This window comes from Metarhizium acridum (genome assembly GCF_019434415.1).
Source record: "Metarhizium acridum strain ARSEF 324 chromosome Unknown scaffold_31, whole genome shotgun sequence".
NCBI classification, from domain to species: domain Eukaryota; kingdom Fungi; phylum Ascomycota; class Sordariomycetes; order Hypocreales; family Clavicipitaceae; genus Metarhizium; species Metarhizium acridum.
Genome location: NW_027094018.1, coordinates 137,140 through 156,123, shown reverse-complemented (window position 1 = coordinate 156,123; position 18,984 = coordinate 137,140). Strand labels below are relative to the sequence as shown.

Below are 18,984 nucleotides of genomic sequence, written 5' to 3'. Positions count from 1 at the left end.
GGCCATCGTCGTGTGCTGCCAACGGACTCGCGGCTAGTCACCCGTACTGGAGTGCCGAATCGGGGTGTCAAGACCCCAAAGGCGGAGATGCTGTCATTCTGTACCTCAGCAAAAAAAAAAAAAAATAACCATTTCAAAATGTAGGTGTAAGCATTGCAGTTCAACAAGAAATGCTTTTAAATTGAAAATCAAAAATATGTCGACAAGAGTGTGATTCGAACACACGCGGGCGAACCCAAAAGCTTTCGAGGCTTTCGCCTTAACCACTCGGCCATCTTGCCCTACCGGTTCGCCCGCCTAATGAGCATTACAAAACTGAGTGCGGGTGCTAAGCCGTCGGGGGACCAAATTCCCACATTGAGGCGGCGTATCGACTTCTACATTCATCAAGACTACCTACGTGACAAAGGATAAGTCGAGGCGGTATGCCTTGAATTGTCTCAAATATGGTACTACTGCGATGCTGGCTGATAGTCAGGTGGAAATGCTCGGTGAGCCAGCCGTCTGGGGGACACAAGAAACGGATTGGATCCCCAGCGATGCATTTATATGGAAAGTTGTTAATGAGCAGCTTTTCGCAAACTGGCTCCGCATTGCAGGGGGGTTGTCAACATCTGCTGCTCTCAATTTGACGTGCCACCAAAAACAGCGAATATCCCATGTCATGTAAGTCTGAAGGGATTAATCTACCAGGTCTTGCTACTGCAATTCTCTCTCTCTCTCTATAATATTTTTTGTTGACCCACCAGTCAAACAGAATCCTCGAGTAGTTCCACTCCCAAAAGAAGCCGCGTAGGTACAGTGGGAGGCAAAAAGTATTCGACTAGGTGAGGTACCTATCAATCGCGCCCGATACTATAATACACTACAGTATATTAGTGTATACTTCTTGGTTGGCAAATATATTCCGCCACAGGTTGAGGTACTTGACTGGGGGAGCTTCAACTCAGGCCAGGAACATGAAATGTTGGCTGAAAAACCTCCAGTCTGGGGTATAAAATACATTTAACCCCCCCTTGCAGGTGCTTAAGCGACGGACACTATTTCCTCCAAGGCCGTACATTGATACACATTTGGAAATATTGGCAGGAGGAGTGCGTCTGTCCCGTAATGACTACGGAAAATGAACGGAGACAAGAATCTCGCAAGAACTAGGTCCAATATGCAAAAAGCGGAATAGTACGAATGCCCAGACTAGGTAGACGGTACCGACGCAGAAGACGTGTAGTAAGGAACAAATTTGAAGCCCCAGTTCGTCCCGTTTAAAAATCGTTGCCAGGGTCCCTTCATCGCGAGAATTAACCCTCTTTGCAAAGCCATGATCGGAACCAGCGTCTATTCTCACACGCTTAAACTAGTAATTATGGTCTCTGCTTTATTTCGCCTCTGCCTCGCGGCCCTCGCGCCTCTTGCGACGGGCCATCTGCCTCTATTAAAGCACCTCGAGGCCAGAGGCGATCCTTATCCGTGTTTTTTGCACGCCGGCCATTAACGCGAATTGCGTCATTGGCGGCCGGTATCTCGTGCCCATCATTGAATTTCTCCAACCACGCGGCCGGGGCGACTGCGCGTATAACAAATACCTCCCCAACTATTCCATACACGCTCAACAAGTGAAACCACGGGCAGTGGCCGCAAGTCTGCAACAAATGGGCCGTCTACGCCGATCGATTCCAAGCAGCAGACCTTATCGTCTACAACGTCACGTGCCCCCGATCAATGCGGTAGTTCGCCGTGGGTGATGTGCTTCCGCAGAAAGCCCGGCCGGCCCATCGACCAAGTGGCCAAGGCGAGAGGCATTGCTGTCGCAAAAGTAGTGAATTTGGTGGTGAGGCGGTAGCTGTGGTGTAGACACCACGGGGAGGCGGTGGGTGTACTCGGTTATCCCGCGACCCTCATTTTGTACTTGAGATTACAGCGAACCCCTACTAATATGGCGGTGTTTTACACGGACAAATTTGTTTACCGCCATCTGTTTGTGGGCGTCTACAGTTGGTGGGCGCCGCCGACTCATGCTGTCTGTAGGTTGCGAGCCGGACATGATCTGCATGTCGTCGTCTCATGGGCATCGATTCGCACCAATAGTCCATCGCAAAGCGTTCTCACATTTATCCAAGTGTGAAAATAGGCCACGTTGCCCAAGTAAATTTAGCCGCTGTATCCAGTCACGAGCAAGGCGTCAAAGGGGGCCAGCACTCGACATCACTCGTAAAACCCGTTGGGCCATACAACTGACCAAAGACCAACAAACAGCCACTTCAATTTACGCAGCTCACCCCAACTTGCATTACTTGGACTATCATAAAAGCTATTTACGTGGTCTGTTGCGGTTCTCTGGCTTGGGTGCGGCGGCCACATTGTGTCACCTGATGTAGTGCTGGCACTATCATTTGTATAAGAACAAAAATAATAAACGATAAAGGTAAAAACTAAAAATTGGACCCAGTAACCATAAAAGCCATCATGGTGATAAACGTGATACCAATATATAGACCCGTCGGCAGAGCCGGCTACCACCGCCATCGGACCCTGGCCCCGTCCAAAGCCGGTGCGGGGCCGCCGGCTTCGTTCGACCTCGGCACTTACATCGAACCTCGCTCCATGCGCGCGCTTCATAAAGCCCATCCACACTCCCATCTCGTCCTCCAAGTGTTGCCAACTGCAGCTCGTATCCCTCCCATTTCAACCCCAAAAGTAAATATATAGAACGTAACCCCAGCGCGCGTCACACCCCCTTCAAAAAAAAAAATTATGACGGACCGCGTCGCCCAAATCTCCCAACACCTCAACTAACCCGCGCGGCCTGCTCGCCAACCAAGTTGCCATCGTCACCGGCAGCGGCCAAGGCATCGGCGCCGAAACAGCCAGACTGTTCGCCAACGAAGGCGCCAAGGTTGTCGTCACCGACATTGACGCCGGTATGTCTTCCACACTCCCCCCCCGCCTCATCATCACCCCTACCTAACAGGCACTCCAAAAAAAAAGCCAAGAGTGATGCCGTAGCCGACGCCATCAACAAGTCAGGCGGGCAGGCCATCTCCGTCCCAGGAGACATCATGTCGCCGGCCTACATCCAGAGCCTCGTGTCCAAGGCGGCCTCGTTCGGCAACGGCAAGATCCACATCATCGTCAACAACGCCGGGTACACGTGGGACGGGGTCATCCACAAGATGACGGACAAGCAGTGGGACACCATCATCGCGCTGCACTGCACCGCGCCCTTCAACCTGGTGCGCGCCGCGGCGCCCTACTTCCGCGTCCGGGACGGCGAGCCGCGGTCCATCGTCAACGTCTCGTCGACGAGCGGCGTGCACGGCAACGCCGGCCAGATCAACTACGCGCTCGCAAAGGCCGGCATCACGGGCTTCACCAAGACCATCGCCAAGGAGTGGGGGCCGCAGTTTGGCGTGCGCGCAAACGCCGTCGCCTTTGGCCACATTGCCACGCGGTTGACGGCGGCCAAGGAGGAGGGCGCGTTTGTCACGGGCCCGGACGGGCAGAAGATTGCGCTGGGGATTCCGCAGAAGCAAAAGGGCGCCAAGGCCGCCGCCGGCGCGGACGGTGCTGCGTATGCCGACATTCCGCTGCGGAGGCCCGGCACGGCTACCGAGGCCGCCGCGAGCATCCTGGCCGTCGCGAGCCCCTTGTTTTCGTACGTTTCTGGCCAGACCATCATGGTGACGGGTGGGAGGAACATGTAGACGCCGCTCTGGGGAATATCGTCGAATGCCCTTGCGTGTATTGTACATAGATGAGACGGAGCTGAGCCATCGTGGTCTTCGTGGGCCTGCGAGAATGAAATCAGTACGGGAAACAATCAATATCTTCCAGTTAGCAGCCATGCTTTGACGTTTTTGTTGACTGTACCGTGCAGTTACCACAATCGAAATGACCCGTGCTTGAAATGGGCATGCATTTTCTGATCCCACTTCAGTGTATCTGTAGTCGAGCTTCGTTGGTTCTAGTAAAAAAAAGTATATATATTACAAGTAACGTAGCTCCCTCATTATTACTTTACGTTCCCGCCTCGGCCCACGCATGTGACGTCGTTCCATCCGTCTATACCTTCAACCACAATGAAAACACACCCTTGGCATATTCGACAATTTCTGAACCGCCGAGCTTACTCTCGCCGTACAACCTGTCCACAAACGAAATGGGCACCTCGGCCACCGTGCACCCCATGGCCTTGGCGCGAACCATCATTTCCATCTGGAAGCTGTACCCCTTGCTTTCCGTGCTGCTAATCACCTTCTCCAGCACGCTCTTCTTGTACAGCCGGAAACTGCCCGTCAGATCGCTCACGCCAGGACGCAGCACCGTGTCCGCAAACAAGTTGGCGCCACGGCTGACAAACTTGCGCTTCAGGTCCCAGCCGTAGACGCCGCCGTTGCCAGCGTACCGCGTGCCCGTGACAATGTCGTAGTTGCCCGACTCCTGGAGCGCAACCATCTGTGGGATGAACTTTGGGTGGTGCGAGAAGTCGGCATCCATGATGATGACAAAGTTGCCGGTGACGAACTGCAGGCCGTGGACGTAGGCGGTTCCGAGACCGAGCTTGCCGGAGCGAGTCTTGAGGACGACGTGAGGAGAGTAGGCTTTGACCAGCTGGTTGGCAACTTCTTGGGTGCCATCGGGCGAGCCGTCGTCGACAATGATGAGTTCCCAATCGAGTTTGCTGTTGCCAATTGGGGTCAGTCTTGAACTGTGCATGCTGCACACGAGTCAGAGGAGGGGATACCTCTCGGAAAAGGTGCGGTTCAGCAACCACGTCATGATGGGCAAGTTTCGACGCTCATTGTACGTTGGCAAAATCACCGAGTACTTGTTCTTGGAGGCTTTGGCGGGAGCCATTGTGAGAGAAGCTGACGAGTGAAGAAATCACAAAAAAATGAAGCATGTGCTGCGCGAATGGAAAGACGGCAAGGTGCTTCGGCGACGAAATAAGGAGCGTAGTCAAGTTGGGCTGGTGTATCGCGTAAAAAACAGAAAGCTTCAAGTGTCTTTCTGAACGTGTCGCAACCCCGTGCTTCTTTGGCCAGCATGTCACGATGTGCCTGTGGTGTCAGGTCCACATTTTGTATGACTAAGCAAGCATGTGCGGCCTGGCGCTCGGGACCCAAGTACATTTGCGCCCCTGAAATGGATGGATGGATGGTGAGCCTTGGCGAATCGAATCGATGTTGAACACAATCATGGGACGACGAAATGATTCCATCATCTGGTAATGTTTACACTCCGCCACTTTTGCGAAATTGACTTCTGGATAGCCGTCTGGATGCGCTGCCGCAGCTTGTCTTGAACAAGCCATCTATCTACTCGATGCCCCCCTCCGGAGAGACGCATCGAAGTTGGGTGTAGGCACGAGATCACAAGCGATATTCTCCATTGCTCCAATGCCTCATTACCGACAGGTTCGACGGTCCAGCGCCCAGTGCTGTCTGGTGCCTATGTATCCCATGCGTGCAGCGGGAGGGTAGCTGCACCATTGACCTTCCACAACAAACGAAGGCCTAAACTCACCAGCCACTCAGACGCTTCCCACGTTCTCGAGCAACCGGCTCGAGAGCATCAACTGACCAAATCCAACAGACAGCCACTCACTCCTCCATCATGCCCTGTTCAGATTGCTGGCCGTTCGCTTCAAAGCAACAGCGGTCCCTTGTATTACCGCTCGACTTCAGTTCGAGCAGAGAGTACCGAGAAGGCCTTGTCTGGTTCTTCCAAGGTCTTCACCTCACTGCCAACTGCGGCGAAGGGATCTGCTTTTCGATGCTACGATTGGACGCAGCTGGCTGTTGAGCCATGGCCCATGTTCAAAAATCGGTGGCTTGCGCGATGGTGGATGTTTGCGGCCCACCATCTTCTGCATTTCTCCTCCCCGAAGCCTGTAGCTCGTGTCTCTGGTGTTTGCTGCCGCAGCCTATCAAGCGCTGGAGACTGAGCCCGAAGCACGCCTAAGCTTTCCCTTCTCCGCAAATGGAGCGCAGCATCCTGGAGTGAAGGTCCTGGAGTAATCCTGGAGCGTCGCCGTGGTACCGTGGTCTGGCCGTTTCGATTGTTTGGATCCGCACCGTCTATGGGCATGCGAATACCGTCGGAGATCACCTTCAGCCTTGGGCCCCCTTGTGTTGTGTGCTCGGTAACCTGTGACTGCCAGAGGCGAGTACCATTTTTTTTTTTCAACTCTGGCTTGGTCATGCTGCCCAGCCAATGCACCCAGGTCTCAGATACGACCGGGCTCGCTTTTGGATGGCTAGTCCATCCACGAGGTTGGCACGCAATGTGGACTGTGTGGGCGGCATTGGGGGTAGCTAGCTTGGTCGTGTCGCCTTCTACTAAACGTACATGTAGATATCTGAACCTGGTACACACTGTCAGTGGCGTGTGTGTACGGAGCAGCAGTGACGCAGGCATCGGGGTACTTGGCTCAAACTCGCATCCAAGGTATCTCACCACCCGAATGTGCGGGTGAGGAACACACCGCGTTCGCCATTCCGAAGCTATATTTGACTGTTTCCTGCTTGTGGAACCGGCCGCGCCCTCTTTAACTCTTCACGGAGGCATGCATTGGCCAGTGCCGAAAAGGCCAGCCTTTGCCTTCGTTCCCCCGTTTCGCAGCTCCCTCCGGTTTACCGGCTTCAGCTTGCCTCTCTCTGCCTCATCTCTACCTCATCTCCCTCTCAACTCACTCTGCGCTGCTTTCGCCTCTTGTCCATAGGAGTACGGCATCGTCATCAAATATCTCCCTGCCGCATGAAAACTGACATTCTTGGATTCCTCATCGTCCACCAATCTCCTCACCTGTTCGTTCTTATAGACCTCCCTCAGCCGCAGAGGCAAGCTTGATCACTCGCTACAGAGCCTCTCGCGGTACTCCGTACCACCCACCTTACGTCATCCGAGCTCACCACCCACGTCTGCCACCACAATGACCGACACCAACGTCCCGGCAGTTGAGAAAGGTGAGAATCGCGAAATATTGGTCGCGTAATATTGTTGTGTGAGGATATTGGGTCGCTTGAATTCGCTGATGCTCACAATGCCCGCGAATTGTATCGATTGATGTATTTGCGAGTAATTGGTTGTTGCCCATGCCTCTCAGTGCGAACTGACCAACAAAGTGCTGCCGAATGACTGGACCTTTGTCATCATTGCAAGCTGACTCGTCATTATATATAGTCTCTGGTCTTGGTCCAGATGATGCGAAGCCGCCGGTTGGAGCTCCTCCTCCAGAAGGACAGCCATTTCTCGCCGTCTGTCCTCCCGCACCAGCTCACAAGAATGAGAAAGACGACGCCGGACTCACGGACAAGACGGTTGACAAGCCGGGCGAAAAATTGGTCCAGCCGGCCGGAGAGAACAAGATAAACGGTGGCACCGGCCATGGTTCTACTCTCCCAAAGCCTGTCGAGGTTATGTCTGTTCCAGAGACGCCTGTCAATGGATCGACACCCGCTGGAGGAACGCCCCGACCAGAGCTCACAATCTCGGAGGACCCAGCACCGCCAGCACCCGAGCCTCCCAGTGAGCCGATCATCGAACCCGTCGAGATGACGGGAGTTGAGAAACCAAAGCCCACCCCTGGGACTTCTGTGCCTGACGAGAAGCATACTCCTTCTTCTTCGGATGTGCCTGCACCTCGTGAAGAGCCGGTGCAACAGTCATCAGTCGCCAAGGCTCCCGAGCCGCCCATGAATGATTCTCCTGCCAGTGGAGCCATGGATGTCGACAAGCCTGAGGAGAAGCAGCCCGCGCCAGTGACGCACACTGGGCCCGAATCAGAGCCTGTTCCTGCCCCGGCCCCTGCCCCAGCGGAACTTCCAGACGCGCCCCCCATCACCACTGTCCGAGCAGCCTGCGCCTATCCCAACCGCTGAGCCTAACGACAATGCTGTCGGCGGGAAACGCAAGCTTGACAATGTCGTTCCGCCAGTCGATGGCTCATCCGCGACAGCCAAGCCTCCTACCCAAGATCCAGCTGCTTCGGATCCTCTTCCACTGGAGAAGAAGCCAAAGCTCGATAAAGACGCAGCCGCCAATGGACAGGCAGCTAAAGCCGCCACAGCATCAGATCCTGCTTCTAATGCTGACCCAGCCTCTGAGCCAGCACCGGCGCAAACCGCCAAAGAACCCCCCCAAACGTTCCCCAAGAATGGTAAACCAAAGAAGGAGAAGAAGCTTCCACCCGTGGGCAGAACGGCACGCAAAACCAGAAGCCAGGGGCCGGCGGACGCTTAATCGAGCAATGGATTGGGGATCGGATACATGCACGTAGGAGGAGTTACATACAATGAAATGACTTTTGATCCAGGTTTCGGAGGGCGGGATGGAGGCAACATGGTGTTTTGGGCTCATGAGACGAGGTCTGACATTGATTGAGCTGGACGTTTTGTGCAGCGTCACCCGAACAAATGGCGTTAGGGGTGAATGTTATTTATCATTGAAGTTTGGTGTATCAGATGTCGTTCAATACACGTTGACTTGGTAACCGCAACGGGCACTCCTTCCTTCCTTGGTATTCGTTTTGCGCCCCAAGAGGAGTCTTGATTGGTAACTGACACGGCTTGCATAATTACATTCAACGTCTCTTGTTGACTCCTTTTCTCTAAGGGCAGAGGGGGAGGCATTCACTTTTACAATATTACACACCCGGAATCATTTGTTCTTTGCCGAAACGGACATTCCTACTTTGTGCGACGCCGCGGGAAGCAGAACGAACCTTGTATCACGATGGATGGCCCGATGCCAGGAATGCATCTCCCCGATCAGCCGTGGTGCCATAGATGGGAATCTGCCGCCTAGCACTTGGCCTGTGTGTATGATGACATGGAAGGGCTTCATGGCCACATTCTTGCCTTGACTTCATTTAGGTGTTGACCAAGACCGAAGGACTAATACTGTGCGACTTTTAGTTGTGTGTCGTATGCTTGACGAAGAAGGGGTTTGTAGTGAAAACAACAGCATAGGGTGTTCGGGACCTGAGCGTATAAATCGTGTATTCATTTGACAGATTTGAAAAGGATTTCTGACAGACCAAGAACGCGGCATCGACCTTGACAATGCACGGAGCACAGTCAAGTCACGAGCCGCCGCAAAACAAACACCCAACGTGCGTAGGATTAGAATATCGGATGGAACACCAAAAAAGAAGAAGAAGACGAAAAGATTGCATCTGCCACGCTTAGCCACCCTGCCCTACCTCTATGGCGTCTGCTCACACCGTGCCCAGCCATCAGCAATAAAGAGAAGCCGCCGGATTTTTCAAATTGACTTCTCGAGCCTGTCGCACGCCTGCATTGCCATGTTCTTGATCTTGATGCACTCGTCCATGGTGCAACGGGCCCAGAGGCACGGCTTCGACATCTTGGTTATGACCCTCTTGTGGATGCAGCCGCACTTGGTGTCGGAATGGGCACACCCGGCCTCGTCGAAGCTACGCTTCAGACAATCGATCTAGGATTTCACAGTCAGCGGGCCATGTACTCCAGCAGCTATGACGCTTGACTGAGTGCATTTCTTACAGAACACCCGGGATAGTGGTTGAATGGGCCAGTCGTGTGAGGGTCAAGCAAGGTTGAGCGGGCGGGCGCGACGGCGGCAGCGGAGGCGGCGGCAGCGCAGATGGCGATGAGAACAGCGGTAGGCTTCATGCTGATGATTCTTGTAATTTTTCTTGTGCAAATCCTTTGAAGTTTTTGTTTTATGTTCTTTTGGAGTTTTGTAGGATGCGCAAGAGCGGGTTAAATGTGAAGAGGATGGGGGAAATGTTCGGCACGATGGAAAGGATAGTGATTTATTTATGCCCGGGTCGGAGTCTTGAGAAGCAGGCTATTTGGAAAGTTTATTTAGAGCTACATAGGGTAATGTTTGTTTCGGTCTGTACGCCGATGCTTTTTTGTAGAGATTCGTTTCCTAGACTCGTAGCCTGAACTTACGTGCTTAGTGTAAATGTAAAGTAGTAAGGTACGCAGCATCGTCTTTTCAAAGGCTAATTCTCGAATGAAAAAGTAAACGAATATTGAAATAGTTTACATGCTGTATTTGATAGTCAACTTGTCGACTTTTTTCTGGACATGGAGACAGGTATCAAGTGTTGATCAAGTTGTTCTCATCAACGTCTCTGTTCGAATGTACAGAAATCATGAGGAGGCGTCTAGTTGTTGCCAATATGGTAACACAACTTTGTAGGCGTAGTCTGTCTGGCATTTGTTCTGCTTTGGCTTGGGTGCTTACACAAAGTCCCGTGCCGTCTCTGGTAAACTACCTAGGAGCATACGACTGTATATCGGTCACAGTCCAGGACCATTTTCGTCCCCACTATTCACCTCTCCGTCGGGAGCCAAGGTTCTAGACTGGAACTTTAAAGCTTAGCCCGGGACTCGATCGACGCCCGGTACACGCGTCGTGGTCACTTGTCCTCGGCGTTTGTTGCGAACTTGCCTATACTGTTGACATACAGTCTGTAGCAGAATATTTGCCCATTGAGAAGTATATCCTAGTATACTACACTATACTGTAGTATAGAGCGCGATAGCCAGGGACCTGATTTGGTCAAATATTTTTTGCTGTAAGGGACCTATTTGAGGTGTTGATTTTACATAAAGCGTATACAGCAATAGGCTGGCTTGGTAGATATGGGACGGTCTGAGTGAAACTTCATGTCATGCGTGGCGACAAAGAGAAATTTTTCGTCTCGTCGTTCTCGTGGCTTGCAGTCCTGCATGCGCCAAGTGCATATTCTTGTATTTCAGGCATTTGAAACGCGCAGCCACAGCGTGGTTGGTTTTTGGGGCGTAGGACAGCATTCGACGGTGTGTACCCCGTACGAAGCATCCCGTGGGGAGTTCTTGTTCGTGGACGCCGGGCCATCGTCTCGGGCGGGCCTGCAATTAGTATAATTCAGAACTGGAATGTGGCAGGACACAATGCGTACGTCTCATCTCCTTGCTGTAGAAGAATGGGAATAGAGAAAGCAACAGTGCGTGCTAAACCCACACTCATACCGTGCGTCATGAAATGCATCTCTCTGAACCGGACCCTAACCGCCCGCATTCTATTACCTTCGGCTCCTCAGGAGAACATTCCTACCCGCCTCGTATTCTTCATCCACTAGCAGGAATTCAGTGCTCTCCATGCATGACAGTGGGAACCCAATAAGGCGCTAGTAGAGAAGCCTGGCACATCAGGGGAGGCGCAGTCAAAAATAGCATACAACCGCCCGTCAACAATGGCATGGCGTACGGGCTGTGGTTTTGGAAACAGTCCTGGCTTCTTCCAGAGGGCCACCGTGGGATCACTGCAGATCAAACACAGCGAAAAGTTGGCGGTGAATCAGGCGACCGGCTGCAACTCTAAGACCAAGAGCCAAGCAACTTTTGAATGCCATCTTGCCGATGTCTAAGGCAGACCAATCCCTGGACGGCCTTTGCTCCCATGAAAAACCACGCATCAAAAGGTACCGTACAATACCCAGTACCGCCGCACTGGTTGCTACTGCGTGATGATTCATCGAGGTATTTCCCACGGTGGTACGTTTGACCCACACGCCTTCAGGAACTTGTCCATGAATCCTCCATATTGTCCTCGCGGGCTGCCCCCTAAGGGTCCACTGTGGCTATTGGCTTGTAGGGGTACGGACACCTAAAAGTTTCAGTGTTGACTTCTATAGAAATTCAGGTTGACTCTCGTTATAACTTGGAGATTAAGCGTGTGGTGTTTGTAGAGACGGGTCCAAGAGTGGCGAGCGTGCTGTATTCCGCTGTGGTTTGGCCTCGGAAAATTATTAGCACCCAGAGGCGATGGCGCCTGTCGATTCAAAGCATTCTTGGTTGTCACCCAGTTCCAGCTGGAATTAGTTCCAGGCTGAGCCTGGCTGGCATCAAGAACACCAGACACTCTGCATGTCGGGTCAATGTTTTCCGCCACCCTATGCTCCGTGCTCCGTGCCCTGTGCTCGGTATCAATCGTCAACTGATTGCCTGGCGCCTGTGCCGGCGCTGTGCTACCAAGCAACCTGCTGGGCTGCTGTACAGGATGCAGCACATCGGAATGTGTGACCCGATCCAGGCGCCCTGGTCACTGATGGACTCGCATGGTTGGTGGATGGGAGCCGTGGACATGGGCATGGACGTGGACGTGGACGTGGACGTTGGAGCCCATGTGGATGGATGGAGATGGATGGAGACGGATGGAGACTCATGTCAGGGCCCAAGTTGACGTTGCGTTTTCTGCGGATCCAAGACCTCGACGGGTACTGGATACTTGTATGCATACCACCAGAGCGCATTGGCAAATGTACCATCTACTCCATCTATTGTCTCTGTTCAACTCCAATCCAAAAAGCGCAAACCTCCTTTGACGAAAGAACCAGACGGTTAGAATGCAAGGTGGACAAGACCCTGGTCTTCCACCCATGCCTTCGTTCTCCTCTTTGTATTTTTTGTTCTTCATTCGCCCGCTATTCGCTGCTCTCCTTGTTCTCTTTGCCCTCGTCTGGCTTTTGTTCCATTTCTTTCATCCCTCGATTACCAACCTACGCCCCGTCCTTGCTTCTGCCGCCCTCCTTTTCCCAACCCTCAGTTTTCGTCTTTCTTTTCCTGTGGCAGAAGTAGCCTCTCGTTAATCTAGTAAACCCATCTCATCTACTGCTCACCTTGCAGATCCCGAGCGTCGTCTCCGATTCCACCGCTGCCTCGAAAAAGCTCCTGTGGACTCGTCTCCCGTCGCGTAAAACTGGTGGTGGTGTTCCTCGACATTGCATTTTTATAGCGAGCCAGTCATTCTTCTTTCTTCCGCTTCTATTTCTTCCTCTTTCTTCTTTTGTTCTTGGTTTGCCCTTGAGATTTTTCATCTCCTTGGATCTCGCAAAAGAATACGCATAATTCACCTACGACTCCGCCGATCCTCTCCAATTGCTCTGAAACACGGGGCGTCAATCATCACGAGCTTTGCCGCCCAAGATCGACCACAGCGCGATTCGAGCTGGAGTGGACCACGCACACAAACTTATTGGTGACGGACACATTTTTTCTCTGGAATTCTCGTGTGTTATACAATAGTAGTTTTGCGCTCCCATCAAAACCACCTGGATCCAGAGTCTCGCAACTTGTAACCCGCCGATTCGGCGACGGGTGCCACGTCGACGACTTACGCGCGCCATGACACTTCGTCCCACAGCTCTCGGAGCCTTGCTCTCCCGAGATGCTGGTGACCAGAAAGATGCTGGCCAGGAGCTTATCGACCTTCTGAAGAACCCGTTTGTGGCTGACAAGGTAGAATTTCTCCAAGGGAAATCGCACATGTTGCTGATCGCTAACCATCTCATTCTGTAGCTTGCCACGACTTCCGTATACTCTGCCTTGGCCACATCCCTTGGTGTAACAGCATTTATCGCCATATGCTTCTCCTTCATTCCGTCCATATCACCAAGCTATTTACGCTCCGAAATCAAAGCACGCAGACGAGAAACATGCGCCGCCGCCTATCGGAAAGGAACCATGGGCTTGGATCACGCCTCTTCTGAATACGAAAGAAGTTACCCTTATGAATCAGATTGGCATGGACGCGACTATATTCCTGCGCTTTATCCGCATGTGCAGAAATATGTTCTTGATTTTGGCTCTCATTGGTGTTGGCATTCTCGTTCCTGTCAATTTGACCAACTTCAAAGACTTTTCAACCTCCTCGCAACCTGACACAACCGAGTGGATGTTGAGAATCACGCCCCGCAACGTTTTTGGCACGCCTCACTGGGCTTTGGTGGTGGTTGGCTACTTGTTCAACATTGTTGTCATATCTTTCCTGTGGTGGAACTACCGCAAAATTCTTCACCTTCGCAGAATGTACTTTGAATCCGAGGAGTACCAAGGCAGCCTCCATGCCCGTACCCTGATGCTTTTTGACATCCCCCGCCAGGGATGCTCTGATGAAGGAATCGCGCGCATCATCGACTCTGTCGTGCCCAATTCATCCTTTGCAAGAACTGTGGTGGCCCGAAATGTCAAGGACCTTCCTGAACTGATAGAAGAGCACGAAAAAACCGTACGCAAGTTGGAAAAGGTTCTCGCTAAGTACTTGAAGGATCCGCAGAACTTGCCAGCAGCACGGCCAACTTGTAAGGCCTCCAAAAAGGACCGATCTTTTGATACCTACCCGTCGGGACAGCGACTGGATGCCATTGACTACCTCACACAGCGCATCCGAGACCTCGAAATTGAGATCAAAGAAGTTCGAGTTAGTGTGGACAGGCGCAGCACCCAGCCCTATGGTTTTGCCAGTTACTCGGAGATTGCAGAAGCGCACAGTATTGCGTATGCCTGTCGAAAAAAGAAGCCTCATGGAGCGACTGTGAGGCTGGCTCCCCGACCAACCGATATCATCTGGCGCAATATGCCTCTATCTAGTGCCACCCGTAGTCGAAGACGGTGGATCAACAATCTATGGATTGCCGCTCTGACTATTCTGTGGGTTGCGCCCAACGCCATGATTGCCATCTTCCTCGTCAACTTGAGTAATTTGGGCAAGGTATGGAAAGGTTTTCAGAGGTCGCTTGAGGCGCATTATGATATTTGGGGTGTTGTCCAAGGTATCGCCTCACCCGCCTTGACTTCGTTGGTTTACCTGGTTTTGCCCATGATCTTCCGTCGACTTTCTAGCAAGGCCGGTGACCAAACAAAGACTGGCAGAGAACGGCACGTGTTGGGCAAGCTATACGCTTTCTTTGTTTTCAACAACCTGGTTGTCTTTTCTTTTTTCGGTGTTTTATGGTCCTTCGTTGCTGGAGTAATCAAGGCCACTGAGGGCCAAGGCGATTCAAAGAAAGATGCGTGGTCTGCCATTCTCGACGGACATCTCGCCCAGAACATCGTCATTTCGTTTTGCAACAACAGCATTTTCTGGGTCACATATTTGCTTCAGCGGCAACTGGGTGCAGCTATCGACCTCGCCCAAATTTGGCCGCTCATTGTCGCCTTCTTCCAGAAAAAATTCTCGAGCCCAACGCCCAGAGAACTCATCGAGCTGACCGCTCCGCCCCCGTTTGAATATGCCAACTACTACACATATTTCCTCTTCTACTCGACGGTCACGCTTTGTTTCGGTACCATTCAACCGCTTTGTCTCCTCGCAACCGCCATGTACTTTTCCATCGACTGCTACCTCAAGAAATATCTGATTCTCTATCGATTCGTCACCAAGACAGAATCCGGCGGCTTATTCTGGCGAGTTGTTTTCAATCGCATGATACTTGGAGCTATCCTCGCTAACGGCGTGGTACTGCTCACAACATGGGCCCGTGGCGATGGCACGCACATGCAGTTTTATGCCGTGTGCCCATTGCCATTCATGATGATTGCATTCAAGATCTACTGCTCAAAGACCTTTGACGACAAGATGCGTTACTACAGTACCCGATACTCGGCACAGCACCCCGAAAGTGGGATGCAAGGCGATTCGCGAAACCGTAGCGACAAGTTGGCGAGTCGCTTCGGCCATCCTGCGCTCTACAAACCTCTCATTACTCCAATGGTGCACCAGAAGGCACAAAATCTCCTGCCTTCGGTGTACCGCGGTCGGCTGACAGATGGACGCGACAACGATGGTGGCGATCTGGCGACTGTCAGTGGTTACTCGGATATGTACGCATTGGATAGCATGAAAGGCGGCAAGCCGGGAAAGACGGCAAACGCTGTGCCCGGATTTGAATATGTCTCGGATGCACAAATGGATTTTCAGTATTATAAAAACCGAGCGGAATTTGCGGACGAACATGGTGGAGGCGAAATGTACGGCAAGGGAAGCGACATTATGCGAATGGGAACGCCAAGCTCGTTGGATGATGTGGGTAGTATCCGTTCCGTCTCACGTCCTGCCTCTCCCATGATGAGCGGTGTTGGCGGCCCCGGCCAGCCTCGTCGCGTCATGACAAACATGTCCATGTCCGACACGGCATACCCATCCTACAGGCCGTCCAACGCGGCATACGGACCGCCCTCGGACCCCGTCTCCCGCGGAGGCACACCATTATACTCCCACGACAACGGCAGCTCCTCCGGCCTGGTCCGCAACGCCGCCGCCATGGCTGCTCCGCCTGTCTTTAACTCCCGTGAGGGGTTCCATGGAACGCGGTCGCATGACTCCACCAAGAGTACACTCGCCTGTCCCTCAGAGAGTTGGCTCTCCTCAAGTATCGCGCAGTCCTGCCCCAGGCCCTTCAATTGGTGCCATGGGCGGGGGTCCTCAGGGCTACAGTGGTCTTCAGCAGCTGGAGGAGGCGGACCCGTACGCGGACCCCATGCAGTATAATTACTTCAGAGGCGGAAGCGGGAATAAACCTGCTCGGCAGCCAGGAGAAGGGTGGTAGGAGATGGACATGAACTTGTTGTGAGATATTACTTGGCGTCGCGGTGTTACTGTGATAGATGCGTGGCGTTTTTGGGATAGACCCTTTGTATATCTGGAATAAACGATGGGAAACGGGCTACCGCTTGCAGGACCGAGTAGAGTACAACATGTATGACGATATTTGACGTGGGCGGTAAATATTAGATGAAAAGAAGCTGTTTTAATTACCTCTGTGATGGTGCAAGCCTCACAGAGTCTATTTCTTCTTCTTTATTACTCATTACACATTAGACATTATTAAGTAGAAATCTAATGTGGGCTGGCCACATATCTTGCTTGTCGCGCCCTGTCATCATCCCATGTTGCGCATATTGCCCGTCGTCTTCCCCCCCCCCCCCCACCCTTGGTGAGATTCATACCCTTTCCGTCCCAAACACAGCTAATGTTGGAGCCCAAACTTGCCCGTCTCATCAAACCTCGTCACAAACTCTGTCAAATCACCCGCCAACCCATCCACAAACTCCTGACCAACCACGCTCTCCTGCCACGAGATGCCGACGCTCAACAAGCCCCCGGCCACGCTGCCCAGTCCCAGCGCCACGGGCGAGCCCGTCACCATGGCCCCGTTGGTAAAGTACACCCTCGACACTGCGAACCCGGTCTCCTCGGAGGCATTCTTAAAGACGCCAATGTTGCTGACCTCCCAGGAGTCGGGGCGCGGCTGGCCGTCCTTCTTCTTGAAGAAGCCGATCCAGTCAGAGTTGTACTTCATCAGGCCGTTGATGTCGTCTCTGGGCATGCTGGCCACCTTTCTATTGAGTTCGTTCTTGACCCGCTGCGCGATTTCCCAGATACTTTGGTCGGTGTCTTTGGAGCCGCGCAGGTGGGCGACGAGAGGGGCGGGGAATTCGTGCTCGTGTGAGGAGACCAGGACGCGGAGTGACTGTTTGAACTCTGGGTTGGCGGCTGGTCCCAAGAACGGCCGCAGACTGATGGGAGTGGTGGCCGCAAAGAAGGGCGCTTCGCTTGCGGGGAGGCGCGAGGCAAAGGAGGCTGCTGCGAGGGCGTGGAAGAGGCCCGTGATGGTGGTGCCGTGTTGCCTGCACACCGCGAGGAGCTTTGCGACGACGGGACCCTGGAAGTCGACGGCCTTGGTGAGGGTGACGTAGGGGATGGAGAAGCCGCTGGGTTTGCTGTGCCAGGGGACGTGTTTTTTGGCGCGGAGTACGGAGGGGCCGAGCTCGTCCCAGAGGGTTTTGACGAGGTACAGGGGTGAGTTTTGGAAGGCGATGATTTGGTCTTGGGCTTCCGGGAGTTGGGGGGCATCGGGGAACCGGAGTGAAGACGTCGTGGTGGAGTTTGCTGCCTCTTGTCCGAGTTGGTGGTTGAGCTCCCTGAGGAGGTTCTCGTGAAAAAGCTTTCCGCTGTTGCCATCTAGCAGGGCGTGGTGGAAGGAGAAGATGATATCTTGGACGCCGGATAGTTCCCCTGCGGCGGCTGGGCTTGGTTTGACGACGGCTATTCGCCATGGGGGAACGTCTTGGATGTTCAACCAGGTCTGGCTGTGGTGCCAGCCTTGCTGGGCCGCAATATGGTCGTTGTACTGGTCTACCGTCCCGCAGGCATCCAAGGTCTTGAAAGAGACGTGGTTGGCCAGGTTAACGGATTTGATGTGGCAAAAGGCCGCCTTGCTGGTATCTTCCCCGAGGATGCCAACCCTGAGCATGGGCTGTGCAGAAACGACTCTTGCCAGGGCGGGATATAGCAGCGCCTCGTCGATGCCCTGACCAGACGTGGTTGCGTTGTAGCGACATGTTACTGTTACGCTGAGGTATAAGCGCATGTAGTGGCGGGCAGAAGAAAACAGCTCGCTGTTACAAAGTCAGTACGACACATGTTGCCAATAAAAGGGGGTGATGAGTTGTGAAGGTGAAATGGAATGGAGTAGTCACGCTCACATTGGTCCGAGTCGGCGCAGGGCCATTGGACTCTCAGCCTGGCTTCCCATGATGCCCAGAGGTAGTAGGAGATGTGTGAGCGTGAGGGACGAAGAGCCTGAGCGGTGATGTTTGCCATTGACATTAAACTACGCCCGTGCGAATCTGCCTACACCCAACACAGACCAAGTCCACGGAGAGCGGGACTGGTACCCCTATATTTATAAGATGATTGGATTTTCCGTAGCTTTAATGAACAACTCCGAGTTTATTCATTACAGGCCGATTCTGCAAGTCTCGACGGGAAACAAGAGTACGCGCATCTAAAGCCATGGAGAGTCCGAGAACAATCACGATGAACAATCTTGATGGCAAGACGCCTTCGTTAAGCATATGCAAATTGGTGGCCGGTGGGTACCCAATGAGTAGAGCTGTGGCGGCGCCACTGTGACGATGAGCAGCGTCTCAGGATATGGTGAGTGAAGAATGATGAAAGTTGGTTGGTATTGCCGAGTCTGCATTTGACAACTCGCAGATATAATGTCTGCTCTGGGTGCCTGGCTAAACGTACTCAGTACCTCGATTTACTTGGTAAGTAGCCCTCTTGATCCAGTACTGTATACCTAGGTACCTACTTGCTGTATTTCTGCTGCGCACTGCCGGTTAAGTCGCGGCAATGGAAGGAGCGATAGGTCGTGAGACA

The 18,984-nt window shown here is 52.9% G+C and overlaps 6 protein-coding genes and 1 non-coding gene across 8 annotated transcripts; 3 read left to right on the top strand and 4 right to left on the bottom strand.

Annotated features, from left to right (window-relative positions):
• Window positions 1–200: 200 nt before the first annotated feature.
• Window positions 201–281, bottom strand: J3458_004907. Its single transcript has one exon. It is a non-coding gene; the product is annotated as a tRNA-Ser (tRNA).
• A 2,250-nt stretch (window positions 282–2,531) lies between these two features.
• Window positions 2,532–3,909, top strand: J3458_004906 (uncharacterized protein). The gene is made up of 2 exons (XM_007810418.2): window positions 2,532–2,918; window positions 2,986–3,909. Exon 2 carries the CDS (start codon window positions 3,057–3,059, stop codon window positions 3,699–3,701), a length of 645 nt encoding a protein of 214 aa, XP_007808609.2. The 5' UTR covers window positions 2,532–2,918; window positions 2,986–3,056; the 3' UTR covers window positions 3,702–3,909.
• Window positions 3,893–5,016, bottom strand: DPM1 (dolichol-P-mannose synthesis). Its single transcript, XM_066118485.1, has 2 exons — window positions 4,742–5,016; window positions 3,893–4,678 (listed from the first exon to the last, which is right to left on the bottom strand). The coding sequence occupies exons 1-2, from the start codon at window positions 4,852–4,854 to the stop codon at window positions 4,060–4,062; spliced, it is 732 nt and encodes a 243-aa protein (XP_065976005.1). The 5' UTR covers window positions 4,855–5,016; the 3' UTR covers window positions 3,893–4,059.
• A 1,915-nt stretch (window positions 5,017–6,931) lies between these two features.
• Window positions 6,932–7,880, top strand: J3458_004904 (uncharacterized protein; the record flags this gene model as incomplete). The annotated part of the gene is made up of 2 exons (XM_007810416.2): window positions 6,932–6,965; window positions 7,183–7,880. The coding sequence occupies 2 exons, from the start codon at window positions 6,932–6,934 to the stop codon at window positions 7,878–7,880; spliced, it is 732 nt and encodes a 243-aa protein (XP_007808607.2).
• A 1,108-nt stretch (window positions 7,881–8,988) lies between these two features.
• J3458_004903 (uncharacterized protein) lies at window positions 8,989–9,760 on the bottom strand. Its single transcript, XM_007810415.2, has 2 exons — window positions 9,525–9,760; window positions 8,989–9,456 (listed from the first exon to the last, which is right to left on the bottom strand). The coding sequence occupies exons 1-2, from the start codon at window positions 9,651–9,653 to the stop codon at window positions 9,265–9,267; spliced, it is 321 nt and encodes a 106-aa protein (XP_007808606.1). The 5' UTR covers window positions 9,654–9,760; the 3' UTR covers window positions 8,989–9,264.
• Window positions 9,761–12,384: 2,624 nt separating this feature from the next.
• Window positions 12,385–16,770, top strand: J3458_004902 (uncharacterized protein). The gene is made up of 2 exons (XM_007810414.2): window positions 12,385–13,274; window positions 13,335–16,770. Exon 2 carries the CDS (start codon window positions 13,546–13,548, stop codon window positions 16,303–16,305), a length of 2,760 nt encoding a protein of 919 aa, XP_007808605.2. The 5' UTR covers window positions 12,385–13,274; window positions 13,335–13,545; the 3' UTR covers window positions 16,306–16,770.
• ATF1_2 (Alcohol acetyltransferase) lies at window positions 16,483–18,750 on the bottom strand. 2 transcript variants are annotated; one of them, XM_066118484.1, is made up of 2 exons: window positions 18,303–18,750; window positions 16,483–18,215 (listed from the first exon to the last, which is right to left on the bottom strand). In XM_066118484.1, exons 1-2 carry the CDS (start codon window positions 18,350–18,352, stop codon window positions 16,784–16,786), a joined length of 1,482 nt encoding a protein of 493 aa, XP_065976004.1. In that variant the 5' UTR covers window positions 18,353–18,750; the 3' UTR covers window positions 16,483–16,783. The 2 variants fall into 2 exon arrangements, with proteins under 2 accessions (XP_065976004.1, XP_007808604.2); XM_007810413.2 differs by having other exon boundaries at window positions 16,731–18,744.
• Window positions 18,751–18,984: the final 234 nt, after the last annotated feature.